The sequence below is a fragment of the Labrus bergylta genome, chromosome 19, assembly GCF_963930695.1.
Source record: "Labrus bergylta chromosome 19, fLabBer1.1, whole genome shotgun sequence".
In the NCBI taxonomy this organism is placed as follows: Eukaryota; Metazoa; Chordata; class Actinopteri; order Labriformes; family Labridae; genus Labrus; species Labrus bergylta.
The window spans coordinates 17,905,889-17,925,888 of record NC_089213.1 but is presented as its reverse complement, the minus strand read 5'-3'; the positions used below and the strand labels follow the sequence as shown (position 1 = coordinate 17,925,888).

The 20,000-nt window shown below is 39.1% G+C and overlaps 2 protein-coding genes and 1 pseudogene across 2 annotated transcripts; all 3 read left to right on the top strand.

The window, feature by feature from the left end:
- The first annotated feature begins 369 nt into the window (after window positions 1–369).
- Window positions 370–3,552, top strand: LOC109982487 (4-galactosyl-N-acetylglucosaminide 3-alpha-L-fucosyltransferase 9-like; annotated as a pseudogene).
- Window positions 3,553–6,228: 2,676 nt separating this feature from the next.
- Window positions 6,229–13,861, top strand: LOC109982392 (transmembrane protein 196). Its single transcript, XM_029276969.2, has 5 exons — window positions 6,229–6,787; window positions 8,655–8,711; window positions 11,411–11,546; window positions 12,772–12,890; window positions 13,215–13,861. The coding sequence occupies exons 1-5, from the start codon at window positions 6,623–6,625 to the stop codon at window positions 13,284–13,286; spliced, it is 549 nt and encodes a 182-aa protein (XP_029132802.1). The 5' UTR covers window positions 6,229–6,622; the 3' UTR covers window positions 13,287–13,861.
- A 1,726-nt stretch (window positions 13,862–15,587) lies between these two features.
- On the top strand, window positions 15,588–19,003 carry polr1f (RNA polymerase I subunit F). The gene is made up of 4 exons (XM_020631697.3): window positions 15,588–15,920; window positions 16,543–16,684; window positions 17,268–17,476; window positions 17,903–19,003. The coding sequence occupies exons 1-4, from the start codon at window positions 15,619–15,621 to the stop codon at window positions 18,384–18,386; spliced, it is 1,137 nt and encodes a 378-aa protein (XP_020487353.1). The 5' UTR covers window positions 15,588–15,618; the 3' UTR covers window positions 18,387–19,003.
- The last annotated feature ends 997 nt before the right edge of the window (window positions 19,004–20,000 follow it).

Genomic DNA, 20,000 nt, shown 5'->3' with positions numbered 1-20,000 from the left:
ACAAAAGGAGAGTGTGCTCTCGTACCAGCAGCACATATTGCCCACAAAGTCAGTGAAGATGCACCAAGATCCTCCACCTTACCCATCCTTGCCTCTTGGGGAGTTCAGACTTACCCCCACAGAGTGTGTGCGTGTGTGCACCCAGGAGGAGAAAGCTTGACGGTCACATTGGATGAGGCCTATAAAGTTGAGGCGACGACAAGAGAGCAGGCAGCAGACCAGGAGTGGCATCAGCTTTGTAGATCTAGGATCACTTCCTCGCGTTTTAGAGAGCCGTGTTTTGTGAGGGGAGCTAGCTCTGCAGAGTCTCTTGCAGAAAGAATCCTCAAAGGAACAAGGCAGACTTCAGAAACGACAAGAGGTGCCGACATGGAGTTTGAGGCAGCACAGGAGGACTGCAGGATGAAAAATGTCAACTACACGCCCTGTGGCCTCGTCATCCATCCGGATGCCCCTTTGCTTGGTGCCTCACCAGATGGCTTGAATTTCTATCCATCCGCACAGCCAACAATTTGGACTGGTTGAGATAAAGTGCCCTAATGTGAAGAACTATTGACTGTAAATACCTTGAAATGCAGTTTGGCACTTTGGCTCTTCGTGAAAGCCACTGGTGCTACTAGCAGGTGCAGGGTCAACTGTTGATCACTGGCCTGCAAAGGTGTCACTTTGTGATTTGTGCCCAGGAAGACATGCTGGTGCAGCATATCCAAATTGATTCAAAGGTAACAGCCCGTCATCAGAGAGAGGGTGGCCCAGTTTTACTTTAATGTGTTCATGCAGAAGTACCTGATGCAGGAGAATACGAACAGGGGCCTTTCTGTAGTCAAATGAAATACCTGCAATAAACTCTTAATGTGAAAAGAGGCATGAGGACATTTTTTTTCACAAAGATTTATTTGTAATGACAAAAATAACTAGACAATTTGCATTTACCTGTGGAAAATGCTTGGGAATGCTGACCGCTGAAATGTTTTGCAAAACACTGCTAAATGAAGAAGAATTAGCAGAAACAGCTGAAGGATTAGTAGAAGATGAAGAAAAAGTAGATGTAGAAGAAGAGGAAAAAGTAAAAGAAGAGTAGTAGTAGAAGAAGAAAAAGTAGTAAAATCAGAATAATAAGAAGTAGAAGAAGTAAAAGTAGTAAAAGCAGAAGAACAAGAAGTAGAAGTAAAAGGAGTAGTAGAAGATGAAGAAACAGTAGTAGAAGTAGTAGAAGTGATTAAAATTCAAGAAAATGTAGATTTGCAAGGTTTTCATCTGTTAGTTTCATGTTTTCATTTTAGCTCTTTTCAATCATTTTCAGTTTCCATGGAAATCATCTGCAACTTGATCAAGTCTGTCTCACACAGGGTCATCCGTTCACTTTTGGTCTGTTTGTGCATCACTTAGTTGATCCAGTAGAACTGGCCGCAATATTTTGTTTTCTTTGTCTTAAAGAGACGTTTTGTAGTCAGTCTTTCATTGTGTTTGTTTTTGGTCTCTGCAGACACACGGCTCATGGTGGTTTAACAATGAGTGTGGTTCTTGTCAAGATTTCTGCTTGTTTAAAAGAAGGTTTTTGTTTGCCACAAGTTTACGCTTATTGGTGTACCCTCTGGCTTCAGTTTAATTTAACCTCTTAAGTCATTAAGGACACAAATGTCCACTTCCAAAAAGCTGCTATAAAAATATTATAGATTAATCTTTTTTTCAGCTTTTTTCTGCATAAATCTTTTGATCAACTTCAGTCCTGATCAAAACTATCAAATATTGAATAATTATCAGGATTTAAACCCTTTAAAAGCCAGTTTGATTACATAATGTTAATATTTTTATGAAAAAACACAATTATTATTCAACTTTTTGCAGCAGTTTTTGGAAGTGGACATTTTTGTCCTTAATGACTTAATGAGGGTAGTACATCTTTAAATCTGATGCTACACACAAACTAAAAATGCATCAAAGTTAATATTTTGGCTAATCTTTGACATTTCAAAAACAGAGTTTTTTAAAATACCCCAGCCCCCCAACATTTGTTATATGGAAAACTATATTTTTGTGTTTGTTTTTTCATAAATAACAACACTGACATCAAGTAATCAAACTGGCATTTAAATGGTTAAACTCCTCAAACTGATTGAATGTTTGGTAGTTTTGAGCAGGGCTGAAGTTGTTTAAGATATTTATGCAGAAAAAAAGAAAAACAAATATTATTCTGTACGCTTTTTCTAGCAGTTTTTTGGAAGAGGACATTTTTGTCCTTAACTTAAGAGGGTAGTCATTTTTTTCACTGTTCTATTGATCGATTAGAAAAATTTAAAATTGCATTCCAAAATTCGTCAAGAGAGAGGCTTCTTTGAAACTCGATGGGATAACCTTTTCTAAAAAGAACCTGCTGCTGATAGCAAAATGAATATGATTTTGATACAGGGTTCTTCTGTCCTTGCAGGTGTAAAAAGGCCTGTGCTCCCGTTTTAAAGGTCATCCTCACAGGGAGTTTAATGCTAGCTGGATTTGTAGTTCTGTTTTTAATGTACTACAAGTCACTCCCATCTCACAAATGTCCTCCTCCACTGCTTCAACCAAAGCAATGGGGAAAGTGGGTTGAATTTCATAGCACAGCGAAGGTTAAAAAAGCAGCAAACAGCACTGCAATGACACAAAAGAAGAACAAGCCCGTCATGCTGCTGTGGATGTGACCTGAAAACAATAGGTTTGATCTGCAAGGCTGTGACACTCTTTTCGGGATTGACAGCTGCCATCTCACAGACGATAGATCCTTATACTCCAGCGCTCATGGAGTTTTGATTTTTCACAGAGGCATCAATGATGATCTCTCCAACCTCCCCACCTCAGCCAGACCGAGATTTCAGAGGTGGATCTGGTTAAACACAGATTCCCCTTCGAACATGCGCAGGATAGAAGGCATTCAAGGCCTTTTTAATCTGACTCTAAGCTACAGGAAGGATGCTGATATCCAGCTTCGTTGGCCAGTGTCTTTTAATAAGACGGATAAAGATTTTGTGCTGCCAAAAAAGGAACGCTTGCTTTGTTGGATTGTAGATAGCAACGTCAGCACAGAATCAAGGGAGAGCTCTAACTACTACAGAGAGCTCGTGAAACACATCAAGGTGGATGTGTTTTACAGAGTTCTCAAAAAGTGAGGACTATTTCCTGACTATCAGCAGCTGCAAATTCTACCTCTCCTTTGAGAATTCAATTCACAGAGACTACATCACCGAGGCTTTCAATGGACCTCTTGCAGCAGGTACTGTGCCAATAGTTTTGGGCCCAACGCGATTGAACTATGAAGATTTTGTCTCGGGTACCTCCTTCATACATGTTAATGACTTTTCTGCTCCCGTGAAACTGGCTGAGTTCCTCCTGAAGCTGGATAAAGATTATTTTTCCAATATGAGATACTTTGATTGGCGGCAATTCTACAACACGAGGCCCCATCTTACTGAGGAGAATTATGAGTTTGTGCATGGTATTTGCCAGGCTTGTCATTATTTGAGCATTAACAAAGTGTACAGAGTTGTTCCTGATCTGTACAAGTGGTTCTTTGGGTGATGTTTTCACACATTCAGGGATTTTTGTAGCTGGTTAAAGTTGAATAAGAATCAACGATGCATTTAATTGTCCAGAGCAGCAATGTTACTTTTGGTGGAACGCATTTAATTACTTATGGTGAAGCATTTGGAGTTGGGAAGGGGTATATTGTTATTGACATCTAATAAAATGATATTTCTCTGACTTTTCATGCACAGATAACAGCCGTGCTTTCAATCTCTTTTGGATTTTGCAATTTTTAAGATAGCCTGAGGGGGTCATATAGAGAGTTTTTCTTCAGCCTGAAAAGCAGGATTTCTTTTCCCCATGACTTATGAGTAAAAAAAACACATTTTTCAGTGACTTTTTATTTTATTTCACCTGTATTTTATTGAACATTTATATTTACCAGGGATGTTCCTATTGAGAGGAAAACGCTTTTCTGAGGTTGGAAAAGTATAGTTTTCCACATGACCTGTATAGGACTACAATAATGATGTTGTTTGATAACTGCATCATTTTTTTTGCAATATATGTTCTAATTTTTATTCACTGGTACAAGACCGAAATGAAGACAAAATCTCTAGTTGCCTTCATGACAGATGCAATATTTAGAACACACTACAATTAAAATGACATGCTATTTTATTGTATTATTATTCTGGAGCTTTTGAAGATGATGTTTCTTTAGAGAGTAAGAGTTGTATTTACACTAAACTGTGTCAGCCGCTCAAACCTTGTGTCATCCCATCAGGAATCTAATTGTTTCAGCCTGATTTCTGCTAATTTTTCAAATGTGATGTATGTTTAATCAAGTGTGAGATTGATTATCCACCATGACATGTTCCAGCCTTTTTAAAAAGCATGATGTAGTTGGTGTATTGGTTTGTTTTCTACTTTACTTTACATGCACAAAATTATCTTAAAAACAAAACAATGGTTTTCCATATTGTAAAGAAATGTAATTCTTCTATGAAGTTAGGCGTTTTTATAATATATGCTCACTTAGTAAGCCAATCAGGTGGACTTTCAAGACACTGCAGCTTTTAGCACTTTTGATGTTGCCCATTTTATTTCAAAAATAGCTGTTGAAGAAGGAGGGAACACCAACCTGATGGACCATGAATGTGTAAACGTTCAGTTTAAAGTTTGCTACTGAAATTTAAAGAATGGCACGTCTACAATTCTATAATGATAAATAATACTGTGGGTATGTTTTAGGGCATATATTCTTTCAATGCAATCCTGACAAAGCCAGTCCTCTTGTGCAAAGGCTGCATGTGAATCCTCAGAGTTTTACCACCTAAAGCAATGGCAACATTGACAGGTGAGTCTTTATCCTTTTTGCACATTTAGAACAAACTCTAAAATGAGATTAGGCACTATTTTTATTATGGATCTTTCCCTTTATTAAAGCTCCTGTGATGAACTCCATTTTTGGGACCCCGTTGACAAAGGTGTGTCGTATAGCTCTCAGTCTAGATATATATACATTTTTAACCAAATTCTCATCCTGCTTTCTTTTAAAAGTAAAATCACTTATCAAGAATCCTTGCTACGAATGTAAAAAAAGGCTAAGTGTGGCGTGCTGTTAACAACTTCGTCTGGCACCTACCCTGCAGAGTAAGAAACAAATTTAATGATCAGAATTTTGATTAAATGTTTGTAAGTACCTCCATAGCTCCTAGAAGACGATACTGCTACTTGTGAAAAGATTGCTAATGAAAGAAAAAGATTAATAATGATATATTAGTGTAGTGATAAGTTCATAATATCTGTGAATTGATTATAGGCCCTATACTGTTTAACTGTTTTCCAGCAGGTGAACAGCACCAGTCACTGGAAGGTTGTTAGTTTTGAATCCATTAATTCCTGTCATTACCTTTTGTTAAAGATGCTGAACAAGCCATCTTGTCTTACCTGATGGTAAACTGGTCTCTTAACCTGGGTACACCACCATGGTAACTCTGCACTCATAGTCTGGTTATATTTATAAGAGTGCTTCAATGCCAGCAGATCATTTATTCAGAATTATGAGGAAGTCTAAGAACACGGGATCATGTTGCTTCTTGGTCCTGCAATGTCCGCGAAACACGGTTTTGCAGCTAAAATGCAGATAGGCTAATAAAGATCTACAGGTAGCCTATTTATCATAGACTCATTTTAATCGATACATTGATTTGACCTCTATTCGGCCCCATACTAAGCATTTAATGAAGTGAAAGTATACAACTTTATTGCACTTCCATTTTCCATACGGTCCTATTTTAAGTAGTAGTAAAGGTTTTAATCGCAATTATTTTCCCTTTAGACTCTCGCATCTCATCATAACAGTGTGAATGAAGCACGCACGCAGCAGGACAGCGCTCCTCGTTGTGCGGAAGAGGCGTCACATGACGCGTCGAAACGCCCCCGAAACCTCAACAAGATAGTCTGAATTAACAGATAACGTTGATAACCATAGTGATGGCCTACAGATGAACTCTAACTTTATCTCTAAGCAAGCCTTTAAAAACAAACAACCTGGGTATGTCGACCTGGCTTCATAGTGCACCCCTCTTATTTGTATTTTATTTGTTTCCAAAAGTCTTGTAAAGTGTATAATTGAATACGGAACCGGTCCATTTAGATAGCCTACCTAACTAAACTAACTGACTTTTGTGTAACCCATCAAATTTCAACCAATGGTGTGTATGAATGTTTCCACTTGGGGGCGGAAGCTGCTGTCTCCTGGCTGTGACCCTGGATTGTGTGTTTGTGGTGCTTAAGTACCCTGGACAGCGACAGGCGGAGCACACCCATCAGCAGCAGAGGAACTTCAGCGGACTGCTTGTGGTTTTTTTTTTTTTTTACAAACAGAGCAGCTATCTTCCACCTCCCTTGTGTGTTTCACTAAGTGCCCTCTATGCTTGGTTCTCTTCTTGGACTTACTTTGTGAACAATCAGTTTTGTTTTTTTACGACCGGGTATGAAGTAATAGAGAACGTCGTCCACGGAGCTCCGTGAACTGGGCTCCTTTCTATCCCTGCCCTTCCGTCCGACTACCCCTGTCGCCTCCTCCTGCTGGAGCTGGAGAGATGCCCGGGTCAGGATGTGCTCCAGCCGCAAGATCCTGTGGAGCCTGCTTCTGTTGTCCGTGGTGGAGGTTGGCCTGGGTGTGGCGAGTATCGTCCTGGGAGCCGTGGGCATCAGCTGGGTCCGGGGCCAGTACAAGCCGCAGCAAGGGGACGCGTCCCCGGTGTGGAGCGGACTATGTGTACGTCCCGGAACAACTTTTGGTTTCACCTTTTTACCTTAATTACTTTCGAAGAAGATAAGTAACATCTGGGGGATCTTAAACTGAGGGGAAACATTAGCTTTTTTGCATTAATGGGTGATGACTTTGGGATAAAATAGCATGCTGGTGTTTTTACGTCTTAAAATAAGGCATTTATCCGACTAAATTTGGCTTAAAGTTAAAGCTTTTTTTCATATCAACAGAAACATGGCTAGTCTCAATGTAAAAACTTTTATTCCAAATCCATCGCTTTAAAAAATACAATAAATGCTTCAAACTCTCTTGAGCCATGTACAAATTATCCCTAAAAAAACTCTATTAAATTGGTAATTATTCTCACTTAATGAGACACAAACATCCGTTTGTCTACTAGATGCCTCTGTACTGGAACTAAAGATCAGTTCCATTAATTCATGCATTCATTTTGTCTCTGTGTTCGTTATAGACAAAGCTTTTAGCACTGAGACTGTTCTCCTCTTGGTCTCAGACTGTCTTCAGTTTGTTGCTGAGTAATGAAAAGATGAGTTCCTGACAATCTTGGTAGCTATATATATCCCTGAATTATCTGCTGCCTGTTACTTTAAGTGCGTGGAGCTCAGGAAATGTGAGTCACAAAAAAATAGGCTTTGTAAACATTGGACTTTTGTATAGTTCAAAATAATATTCCGGAAGTGAGTTCAAATATTTAGGTGTACATCCAACAGAAAAAAAAGCAAAGACTTAAATTTACATTTTAACATGACATTTGTTGAATAGTGAGTGTGTGCTGCTATACTTAAAGTTGCTGGATATGCAATGTGAGGTCTATGTGTCTGGCCTCATAGTTGTATCATGCTGTCTGCTGCATCAGCCACTGCTGTCTCGTGATTACCAAAAGGTTTAGATCCCCTGTTGGGACCTTACAGTTATTAGATCTGACTGATCCTAGTCCTTGAGTTGGACTATATCCAATCTCTGATTTTAGATTTAGTTTGCAGCTGAAACAGGAAAACAATCACTTCATTTAGAGCTATGAAACAGTATCTTTATTAATATTTAGTATTTAGTATTTTAATATTGTTCCTATTACCAACTGGAAAAGTGTATAAATGTAATGCCAGCATAACAATTTTTTTTTTTTTTTTAAAGAGTTCTATTTGGGTTTAAAAAAAAGAGGGGGGGGGGACGCAAATTCCCATGTAGGCTATGTATTTATTTAATTTTGTGTCCAACAATAAGACTAAGAAGAAGACGAAAAAATTGATGAGGATTACAAGATACCACTAAAAGCCCAACTTGAATATATAACCAATAAGTTACTTTATAGTTAGTTACTACTATTCTATGATTAAAGGTAAAAGATAAACCATCAGCTTACCTGAAAGATTTCAAAATGTTTCCAAACTGTGATATAATAAGAGAATGTCAGAGAGCAATATCAGACTCTCTCCTTATGGAAACACACAAACATACAAACAGAAACACCCCTTTGACTGTATCCTCTTTCAGCCAAAAAGATCTTCTCAACGTGCTGTCGCTTTGTGCTGTGAGTGGAATATCTGCTATCATAATACACCAGCGTGCTGCTCCAGTTAAGTCTGAATCAGTGACTTCCAGGACAAACATGGATCCTGCTGGAAGCCTTCAATGACACTCTCTATTTTTGGAGGGAGAAAATTGCATCTGAACCAACTGAGTGTAAAGAATCCATCTACCCTCTCTGCTGTGAACACTAGGGAGCGGTGATAAAAATAGCTTACATTTCATTGAGTTTTTAGACGTCTTTTTTTCTCGTAAAGCAAAGTACTACACAGTTTTAAAGTGTTCATTTACTCCTTTGTTCTGATCTCTTTCTCTTTTTTTCCAGTTCCTTGTCTGTGGGGTGTGTGGAGTGCTATGTGCTCGAAAAAGGACAGGTCTTATTGTAAGTACATTGATTTACTTTTTTGGTGTCCATGTAGCGTCTTTTGTTGTATTCTCTTTTAGACTGTGATCTCTCTTTATGCATAGCACTTTCTGGCCAGACACGGGAAAGGCTTTCAGTGACAGAGTGGACAGAGGGGTACCTTTACTATTGACTTTATATAAAAATGGGCCCATCTCCACCTCCTTCTGTTGTACAAATGTTTGGAGCCAGAGTTGCACAGTAAACTCGGTGCCGCGGTTCTGATTACCCGCCCTTTCTGCTAACAAAAAAAAAAACATTTAATTGATGAAACAGCAAAGACCCGTCAGGCCACTACAGCCCCCCACAGAACAGATTCTTGTGTCAGTTTGAAGCAGACTGGTTATTAGAAGGTTCAATACCTCTTGTGTTTGTGTTTGTAATAGTCTTCTTTTAACCATTATCTTCAACTATAGTGCACACAGGGCGGCAGGAGACGCACATGTCAACAGAGCTGTCAATCATAGCATGATACCTATTTTTATTGCATCAAATTACTAATCAAAAACTTATCAGGAAAGTATACACTTGGACATGAATCAGCAAGATAAGAACTAACTTGAAAGACAACTTTATTGTTCGAGAAATATTAAATTGATATTTTATTTTATTTTATAGTTTGGCCCTTGTCCAATCTGTTGTCAAAGAGGGAGCTGCAGTTTATGACCTATACTGCCAATCAGGTGCTCCAAAGGTTTTGGCCTCACTTTTGGGGGTATGTCATGTCGTCCATCTTTGTATAAGTGTATAATCTGTACAGTAAAAACAAAGCATCCAGCTGCCTAGAGTTGCATAGAAAAAGAGGGAAACAGCTAACCTAACTGGGTCCCAATGCAATCAAATCTCCCAACCAGCACCTTTGAAATATGCAGATTAAAATTGTATAGATAAGAAAACGTTTTGTTTTGCAAAAGGCGTAGAAATGTAACATGCCAATTCTTAAACTTTTTAGGAGTGCTGATAGGTTGGATTTCATCCGCTTTTGTCAGTGTCAGTGTAGCTGTCTTTCCCTGTTTTCAGTGTCGATGCTAAACTAAGCAATGCCAACTAGCTCATGGCTCTTACTTTAACAAACAGATAAAAGTGGTATTGATTAATTCATCTAACTTCAGGCACAAAAGCAAACAAGCATATTTAATATATTTCTCAAAATACACACACTGAATGAATATAGGATGTTATTTTGTCACAATAGTGTTCTGCACTATACTTCCATGAATTTCTCTTGAAGGTCTTGGTTGTTTTGTCTTCAAAGAAACCTTCTCAGATTACATATAATCCCCATTGATTTGTGGGTTTTCCCCTTTCATTCACTCTTTCACAGTGTCTAAGTGTCTTCTTTTGAAGTTGTTTTTATAAGCAAAACACTTAAATTATATAATATTATGTACTATGAAATAATACTGTACATTACGCACAAGCTTCTTCGTAGGTATTGACAGCAAACATGTCTGCATAGTCTGATCCTTTACATTGACAAGTCTGGACATGTGGTTGACATTTGTGCTGTCAAGGTGCACTGTTTGATATGAAAAGGACATCTGAGGAAACCAGAGGAGACAAGCAGTCACCTCTCCTCTTCTGTTTTCGTCTGTTTCCTCAGCTGCTCTCAGTCTCTCTGTACGCCCGAGTCCTCGTGTTTCTCTATGACTCTCTCTGTCTCCTGCAGGGAGGGCACTAATGACGGATCAATGTCAGCACAATCTGCTGTAACAGAGACATCCCTCAACCTCTCTCTCCGTCTCATCCTATTCATCCGCACCTATTGCCCCCCTGTCACCATCTCTAGCCTTATTCTTTTCCCTTTTCAGTTAATCTCGTTTATCCACCTTTCATCCCTCTTCCTTCCCCGCTAAATCTCATCCTCTCATCTCATCTCAACAGTCGCTCTTGCTCTCTAAATTTTCTCCATCTTCCTCTCCTCATATGTTCTCTTGCCCTCCCTCCTTGTCCGCCTGCGGGGTGATGATTGCATTAGGTTGGTTGGCTCCGAACTCCTGCCAGTTTGCTTTCCACACTTCACCCGGGTAATGACTGAAATTGGAGAGGCCTTTTTTCCATGCGGTTAAAGGCACTAAAGGCATCTGCACTGGGAGCAATGAAAGAGAACCTAAACTCCAAACACAACAGACACACACACACACACACACACACACACACACACACACACACACACACACACACACGTGCATACACAGTAACTAAAAAGCAGAATTGAATCTATATATTTTGATAAGTGAACTGCAATCATTTTCCATGAGATCCTGGAAAAAAAGGGTTTCTTGCATTTAGTTTTAGTTTTCCAGTTACAATTCTGAGGAAGCAATCCATAAAATTTGATTTATTTAACACTAAAAGTAAAATCTCCACCAACACACCGGCACAAGTACAGCAAGTGAGTGATGCAAGCATATTTACAAGCCGCGCAATATTTCTGGAAGAGACAGCGTGCTTTGAGAGTGATCCAATTTTCTAATAGAAAATGAGATTTATTTTGACTGACACTCATTACTCACCAGAGCAGACCATTGAGCAAAACAGCAAAATGATGAAGAGGAAGCTTAATAGCAGTTTGTTTATCTCCCGTCTCATCACTTTTTGTCAGTTTATTTATGGTTTTGGTAGTAAGAAAAGAAAATCTTGCATTAACATAAACCATTCTTTCTCCGTTCCCTCAGATGATCCTGTTTTCAGCGTGCTGTATCTGCGGTCTGATCGCTGGGATCCTCAACTTCCAGTTTGTTCGAGCGCTGAACAAACGGCCAGACTCCATGCACTCCATTCATCTGGCAGCCATGACGCTGGCCTGTCTGGGTAAGATAAATATTACTAAAGACAACACTGTACTTGATTCTATGATATATGTTTGCTACTTGGGGAAAGGAACATTGTAAAATCATAAATTTGTTGACGTTTCTAAATGAGGGAGATAGTTTAAAAGGTTTAAACTGAAGGTAAATCTCACCTCCATTTATAAACTAACAAAAGTATGAATCATCCCAAAATATCTTATTGCTATGACTCACCCTTTGGCGTGGCTGCATAGTACAAATAAAACTCCTTCAAACATCCAAAATAAATCAGTGTGTTGAGCCAAATACTAACTTTAGCATGCTTAAATAATAGCAAGTTGACAATGCAAAACCTCCAGAAAAATATTATGATTAAAATTCTTAGTCAAGTTTATGTGTCAGGTAATTTATGTTTGTTTGTTGATTACCTAAATCGCCCTTTAGATAAAACAACCACTGTTATCTCCGAAAACAGTGGTTGTTTTATCTAAAGGGGAGATAACAGTGATAACAGTGGTGTAACAAAACTGAGTTGATGCCTTAGTCTTGATGCAGCCTTACAGCCAAAAGAAATAAAAAGTAGAAGCACTTTGAGCTAAAAAAAAAAAAAAAAAAGCTGCTGCAGGCAAGGCAAAATCAGTCAAGGATGCTTGCGTTGGGAAAGCAGTGGTAGTCAGGGTTAGCAGAAAGCCAGAAAACTTAAATAACATCCTGAATTATTGAACTTGCATGCATTGGAGTCCTTCAGCCTGCCTGTAAACTTATAAAGATCGAGGACGGGTAGCGGATGAAAGCATCACAGTGTTTGGGATTTTTGCAACTAATTAAATAGTAAAAGCAAAGTTTTATAGTCACTCTTTTTTTACTGTAACAAATAAGGATCTGATTTAAAACAGTGATTCAATCTTAATCCTGTGTTTTGTGACATGTGGAACCCCTATTGGAATTTAAGAAACACCTGCCCTTCTGGTATCACCAGAACAGAAACAAATTGGGATCCGGGCCGAAATTTTTTGATATATTTTTATTGTTTACGAATTGTTGACCGTGAACAATACTATTTTTTTTATCAGATATATCAGTTAAGATGAATGTTTGAACCACCCTGGAAACAAAGAGACTTATATTGCCAAGAGGCATAGCTCAAAAATGCTAAATATTTAAAATTCTATTGCTCACTTGTGCTTGAGAATGAAAACAATTGGGTTGTTGCTATAGCTTTGCTTCTATTTTCCCGACTCGATCAGGGATCTCCTCCTGTACATTATCTACGTGGCTGACTTGTCGCCTGGCCAGCTCAGAGCAGCAGAGGATGTTCCTGGAGAGGGAGCATTCCCTCCACCACTCGCACGAGATGACCGAGAAGGTAGGGCACGACAGCAAAAGATGGCCTCTAATTGTCCAGCTTGTGAAAAAGTATTGACTTCCTTTTTTGTGTAATTTAGCTTTAGATTTTTCCATACACTTCTTACAGTACTGAACAAAAACATTTTTCTTTTTGGGTGGTCTACTAGTAACAATGTACACATTACAAAAAAAAAAACAATAGGACAGAAACAAAACATTACCACAGCATCACAGTTTAACAGGTCACAGAACCTCTCCTTGAAACAGTATGGACTTAAACATCAACAGCTGCAAGATGGCATGTGTATATAAAGTAAAAAAGTGTCTGTGTGTCCACAAACAGGAGATCCTGGACAACTCAAGTAACGGCATTCCTCAGCTCTCTTATAACGGACACACCACAGCATCCCCATGATGAGTGTTTGCTTCTTCCTACATGTCCTGCAGCATACGCAGTAACTATATCCTGACTGTAAGGAGGGAGGGCAGTAAAACCAGGTTTCCCTTCTCTCCCCAACCAGAGTCTTAGAGGGGACATTTTGTCAACAAGGAGACACCCTGGATAATTATGCAACCACAAGTTCAAACCAGGAAGCGGATCAGATGTCGTTTGGGTGATAATTCAGGTGATGGACATCTGCAGGACATCATCTGACCTTGAAACCAATGAGCAGAAAGGATAGACTCTGTCCAATCAGAAGCCTGGAAATGATGAGCACAAACCAAGCATGCAGCTGATTCATTTGTTATGGAGAGCTATTTCAGTCTTAGTGTCCTTATTCTCTCTGTTTGTTATGGAATGCAGATCTTGAAATGGTCTATCTGTATGTATCATCTGTTAATGGAATGCTTTGACATGAAAATACAGCAATGCACTATGTACTGTACTGTATATCAATGCTTGTATATCAGGTATACAGCAGTAACTATAAATCTAAATATTTTTATAAATGCTTCTTATAAAACAGAAATCAATAAAAGTATTATAAGTATCTATGGTGTTTCATTTCAGTGGGATTTATTTGATATCTGATGTACATTATCACACATTAACTACTTGAGCTCCACACTGTCAACACTTCCAATTTTCAACAGGAGTTAAGAAGTCAGTGGATTCCTATGGGACCATTCTTTAACACAGAGCTGCCTTCAAGGTTCACACTTGCTCATCATAAAGTTAAGTGCTGGTGTAAATCTGTTTGAAAGCACTTCTCAACTTCACAAACATGCAGTGCTTCACAAAGCAAAAGCAGAAACAGAAACAATGTAACACACACTTACACGCGTGCACACACACGGACACAAGACTGTGAAGGCTAATGAAGATGTACACTTAATTATAGAACATCATGCTGCTCAGTACCTCATTATGGTGTTTGTGTATGGCGTGTGTGTGCATATGTGTGAGTGTGTGTTTTAACCAGGGACCACAGCAGCAGAAGCCACTGGGAGCACTTGCTGACTAATAGCCCACGTCACTATTTATCACTGTGAAAGCAGACAGGAGCGGGCCCCGGTGCCCCAGAGAGCCCCAGATCTGCACTGCACTGCATGTGTGTGTGCGTGTGTGTGTGTTAGGGAAATGCTGAATCATGTGACCTCCTGTGTTGCTGCTCAGTCAGAAAACAGTACTAGATTACCAAGTGTGTATGTGTGCAAGTGTATTCTTTATGCATGTGTTTATGTGTATTTCTGTGGCTGTATGTGTGTTTGTGTTTGTGTATATGTGTGTGTGTGCATGTGCATTAGTTGTTCTAATTGACACCTCAGGTCACCCTAATGATCTTATTGTGCCATTGCAGGTAAGAACAGGATACAGAATCAATGCGCGTCTCTTATAAGATGAACAGCTCTACAGCATTACAAAGCAAGCCACTAAACAACCTTCAAAGGGCTGTTGGTAAGCATATGCACATTTTGTTTCAGTTATATAGTTCCCACCCCAAAATGTTCAAACACATTTAGTAAAACTTTGTTCTGAAGAATAAGAAAAGGCTTTGCCTTTTGTCTCAATGCTTATAGGAGTAAATATAGACTTGTTTATGCTGGGAGCTAGCCTGCTGTGACTGCCCTTTTTACGCCCTGCTCTTCCCATTCTTTGCAAAAGCTACAGCATCGCTATTCGGGAATATACCATGGCCTTTGTAATTCTATCGATCTGTTTGATACAATTTAATCTAGTTGTACCTACCAAGTTTAGTTTAAGGACCCCTAGCAATGTTTGGGCATGAAACATTGCCATTAAAGTGAAAGTAAGCCTGCGTTCAAGAGTTTATATGCTATTTTCAAAGTAGTAATTGTGACTTTGGACTTGTTCTTTTTCAAATGAATAAGCTAAGAATATGTAGATGTTGCCAAATTGTGCAACATACAAGTACGTTTAATTTATTAATGGGGATAGAAAAAACAAATAAATTAAATGAATGCACTTGTCTGTTGTAGTAAGATCTTACATGGTATTTAAACAGGTTAAAAATGTGGGTACGTGTCATGTATATTTTGCTGATACTTACTAAAACAAAATAACCTTAAGTTATGCAGCAGTATGTTTATACTTTTGGGATTAAACTATTTTTTTAAGTAAGCGATGTTTGATGCTGGACTATCACAATTTGGCTGAGCATGTTATTCTACTCCTGCCCACCAGGCGGCAACGTAAAGAAATGTTGTAGATAGTTAAAAGCCGCTGAGCCTTCCTTAAAGAGGAAAAGAGTCTGCCTTGACTCTTCCGGGGTTTCCTCAACAGCATGGCGAACTTAGAGCATGCCGAAGACGACTCCAAACAAGTGAGAATGTCAGGTGAAATCACCGCCGCCACTGCTCACGTCCAGCCGGCAGGAGTGTCCTCTGCACCGGGCAGAGACGCCGGCGCTGCGTCGTGCTGTATCCCGTCGTTCGCTGCCGCCTCCGAGCTGCTGTCAGCACCGTACTCGTGTCTGGTCATGAACACGCATCGGAGACACATCGCTCTGCCGCCCGTGTACCTGAACAAGAAGAGGACAGGTATAAAAGAGGAGCTGGAGGCCGAGTTGCTCAGGTTCTCTCAGAGGTAACAACACCATTACAGCTATTTATAACCATGCTATGTGTATTTCTTTCCAGTTTTACCTGGTTTGTCCTTCTACCTGTTGTCGCTACCTTCACGTCACTGTTGGTTAACTGTGAATAATAATAATAATAATAATAATAATAATAATAATAAGATAAATAAGAATAAATAAATAAAGATAAATAATATTTTGTTAGTGATTAAGTAAGAATTCTGCATGGAAAGTTAGAGCTCTCTCAGAATGCCCCCCTGACCGTGTTGTTGTTTTGACCTATACATTACAATGTATTTGTTTAGCTTTTGTATTGTGCAGCTGGTCTTGGTTACATTACCTTGATTTTGTGTCATGAAACAAAACTTTCATACTTCAAAATACTTCATTCAACCTTTCATTTCAGTAAAGCGGAGTTTAAACCTTTGTGCTTGGTTTGTTGTCAGTGGTGGGTCCATGATGTCAAAAAACTTGAATTGTCTCTTTTGACAGTAGATGACATGTGTTTCAATGTACATTATGTGCAGTTATTTGGTCTGTACGTCTGACTGTTAAGTTGCAGTGTTGATCTGTATAGATGTGTTGGATTCGTCACCAGGCTAATTCATTTGAATCTGTGTCTCGTTGCAGTCTAAAAGGAGTACCCATGGCATATGACAACATCAGGATAGTAGGCCAGCATGGAAACATCTATGATGACAGTGGATACATCCACATGGACATAGAGGCCGACTTCATCGTCTTTCAGCCCACAAAAGGACAGCAGCTGGTGGTGAGGACTAGAGTTGTAACAATCTGCAGATTCTTTTATCAGTAGTAGCTGTTGAAGAAATGACTAAGACTTGACTCCACACAATAAGACTCGGTTGACGTCAGATGGCTGACGTTGATGAAAGTTTATACATCAGATGAATACTCGTGAGGAGACATGATTCAACATCACACTTCTGTACTCGTGTCTTGCTCAATCACATCTGCTGAACTTCTCGAAAGGCATCGCATATATCCCAAAAAGACATTATCATTCTCAGGGTCACATTGACCCACCTAGACTAAACTGTGACGTCCATAACACTGGAGCAGACAACAAGTCTACCAAACATCCTTACAGATATCAGGAAGAACAGCTGACACTCTCTAAGCTGTCCTTAGTGTTCTAATAACAACTGAACTGTGTCCGGTCTGACTGACATTAGAGAACAGTGAATAACCCTAATTACATCTGTACATTATAATCGAAATAACTACAGCAATTCCACCGCAGTAGCAAATACAAATCAAGATTTATTTTTATAGAACAATCTTTTTCCTCTTTCATGCTTTATTTTTTGATGTTATTGTGCGTCTGTTCTCAGGGTAAGGTGAATAAACTGGGTGTGAGTCATGTAGGCTGTCTGGTGCACGGCTGCTTCAATGCCAGCATACCCAAACCCAACCTGGTGGCTGTGGAAACCTGGCGGGATGCAGGGCCCAGAATCGGAGCAGAGCTGGAGTTTGAAGTGACAGCCCTCGATGCTGATATTTTTGGGGTCCTGCTGATCAGAGGACGACTAGACAGGACCAGGTACGTGTTCAGTCACAGTGGTTTCTGTTAGTTCGTCCAAACCTACCTGTCTCGTGCGGTAAATTTGTCGTAGTTTTCTTCTTTATTGGATGCCTAGCAGGAACTTTTTATAGCAGTGTAGTGGACGGTTTAGAGTGTGCGCCACAATCACTAAAGCTGTTATTTTTCTACATCAAACTTCTGCTTGCTGGCATCTCAATCGAAATCAATCTTTAGAAAATCTGACATATTATCACATATCCTCCATTAATTGTCATACTTGTTTTTATTCCAAGTGGAATTTGAAATTGAACCTTTCCCAAGTGTTCGACAGGTTCTTTACTTTGATCACTTACTTTCTATAAACTTGTTGTGTAATCTTTTAGAAAAGTGATTTTCAGTGTGTCACAAAACCCTTTACTGATTGCATTGTTTCATCTTTCTCAGGGTGCAGGAGCTGCTGGCTTTGGGTGAGAGCTCAGAGTCCAATGGAACCACAGACTATTCAGAACCAGCAGAAACAAGCCAAGAACCCACAGAGGAGTCTCCTGTCGACGGCCATAAGAAAACAAAGAAAAGGAAGAAAGTAGAAAAGGAGCAGACAGGGGAGGAGATCCAAAGTTTACCCACTATTTTGGAAAGCAACACAACACAAGAGCTGAACAGAACAATGGATGAAGCAAACGGCAATGAGGCTGGTGAGAAAAAGAAGAACAAAAAGAAAAAGGAAAAACATGTGAAAGAAGAGGAGGAGGAGATTGAGCTCTCTCAGGTGCAAGGCGGCAGTGACTCGAGCGGTTATCTTACCGACAAGCCTAAAAAAAAGAGGAAACATGAAACTAGTTCAGATGTCGCATCTAGTTTAAGTGATAATGTTGAACCACCAAAATCCAAAAAGAAGAGGAAGAGTGACATTGAGCAGTTTGCCTAAAATATGAATCATATTCTGTTAAGGAATCAGGCTTAGCGTGTTATGTTGAGGAATATACTGGCGTGCCTTAATAAAAACACTGTTTTTAGAATCAACTCTTGTACTAGGTATTTCTGAAGCGGTTCAGACTTTCAGGTTGGGCTTTTCTACCGTTACAACTTCTATTTTGGTGAAAACAACCAAGAGGATGAAGGCAACCCTGACCCAAAGGACCTCATCAGGTTGTAATCCCTTAAACTGCCTGAAGGGGGCACAAAAATACTTCAGAAATCCACACCTGGACACAAATGGGGGAAACCTTGTCAGATTCAAATACCACTTATCAGTAAGTTGTGATAATAAAAATAGGCCTGGTCTTTTCTTGTATTTGATTGAGCCAGTTGGGTAAAAGTTTACGAACTCAAGCATATTTAGTCCTGCCTGGAAACTGAAAGTAGGTTTCTGAAACTTTTTTTTTTTCATTCCCAACATGTGCCTCGATGTTAAATTCCTAGGCTCAGTGACAAACAGTTTTAATGAATTATTGAATGACTGTTTGTGTACTCTGTCTGTGACTGAAACCAACAGAAATGTAAATTAAATATTTAGATCCTAATTAAAGATCTTTACATTTCTAATTGTTACCCTTTTTTCCCTTCTTCCACTCTGAATCAGTTAATACTTAGATATGTCTTAAGGTATCTCCATCTTAGATATCTAAACAACAATGCTTTAATTATGCTGGAAATACATTCATTTTTTTTTAATAATCAAATAAATTCTAGAGAGTGGAAGTCAGCTGAGTTCTGAGAGCTTGTGTTTACTGCTGTCAATGTCAGGAAAACTCAATCACCTGCACTGCACCAGATTTAGATCATCTCCAGGGCTCGGTTGTATAAAAAATTTAATCCAGATAAGAATGATCCATATTTGGTAATCAACTCTTTATTTACCCAGGATCAAGTAATCCAGCTAACTTTTCTCACATCACTGAAAAACTTGATTAGATCAACCTTATCTAGATACATACTTCCAGTGGTTACCAAATATCTGTACTACCAGTGCTATCAAGAGGACTTTCCACTACATACATTGTCCACAGGGGGCGCCAAAACCCTGACAAGCTAAATCAACGTTTCATGTCTTATTTCCATCTGTAGTCCCTTGGCAGGTTGATGGTAAACAGGTAAACAAAGTTACATAGAACCACGATGACAAGTCAAACCAATACAACAAGTAATGACAAAGCAGCAATATATACTGTACATTAGTAGACAGTGACAAACCACACCAGTATAAAGAGTGGCTGTTTGATTTTGTTCAGAAAGAACCAGTATGAAGCTACCATCAGATATTGATGCTCTTTGGAGGAATATTTTATTGTGGGTAAAATCCTTTTCTTACCACACTAATGTATACCTCATTTAGTTCGTTACTAAATCCCCTGTAATCCAGTCTGAATCCAGCCCTCCGCTGTGATCAGGATTATCCTGATTCTTTTGGATCAAATTGATCCTATTCTTATTTAAAAGTTTTAAACACAAACTGGAGGTTTTATATAGATAAAAAAAAATAAGATGGTTCATGAACCTTTTTTATTTTTTTTGAACAACCAGATGTTTCAAGATTTGGTCC

Excerpts from the sequence above, each read along its gene's own strand:
- LOC109982392 (XM_029276969.2), top strand. The coding sequence starts at position 6,623 with ATGTGCTCCAGCCGCAAGATCCTGTGGAGCCTGCTTCTGTTGTCCGTG. Across the intron at positions 6,788-8,654 it reads CGGTGTGGAGCGGACTATGT|TTCCTTGTCTGTGGGGTGTG; the intron begins GTACGTCCCGGA and ends CTTTTTTTCCAG. Across the intron at positions 11,547-12,771 it reads CATGACGCTGGCCTGTCTGG|GGATCTCCTCCTGTACATTA; the intron begins GTAAGATAAATA and ends CGACTCGATCAG.
- polr1f (XM_020631697.3), top strand. The coding sequence starts at position 15,619 with ATGGCGAACTTAGAGCATGCCGAAGACGACTCCAAACAAGTGAGAATG. Across the intron at positions 15,921-16,542 it reads TTGCTCAGGTTCTCTCAGAG|TCTAAAAGGAGTACCCATGG; the intron begins GTAACAACACCA and ends GTCTCGTTGCAG. Across the intron at positions 17,477-17,902 it reads GGACGACTAGACAGGACCAG|GGTGCAGGAGCTGCTGGCTT; the intron begins GTACGTGTTCAG and ends CATCTTTCTCAG.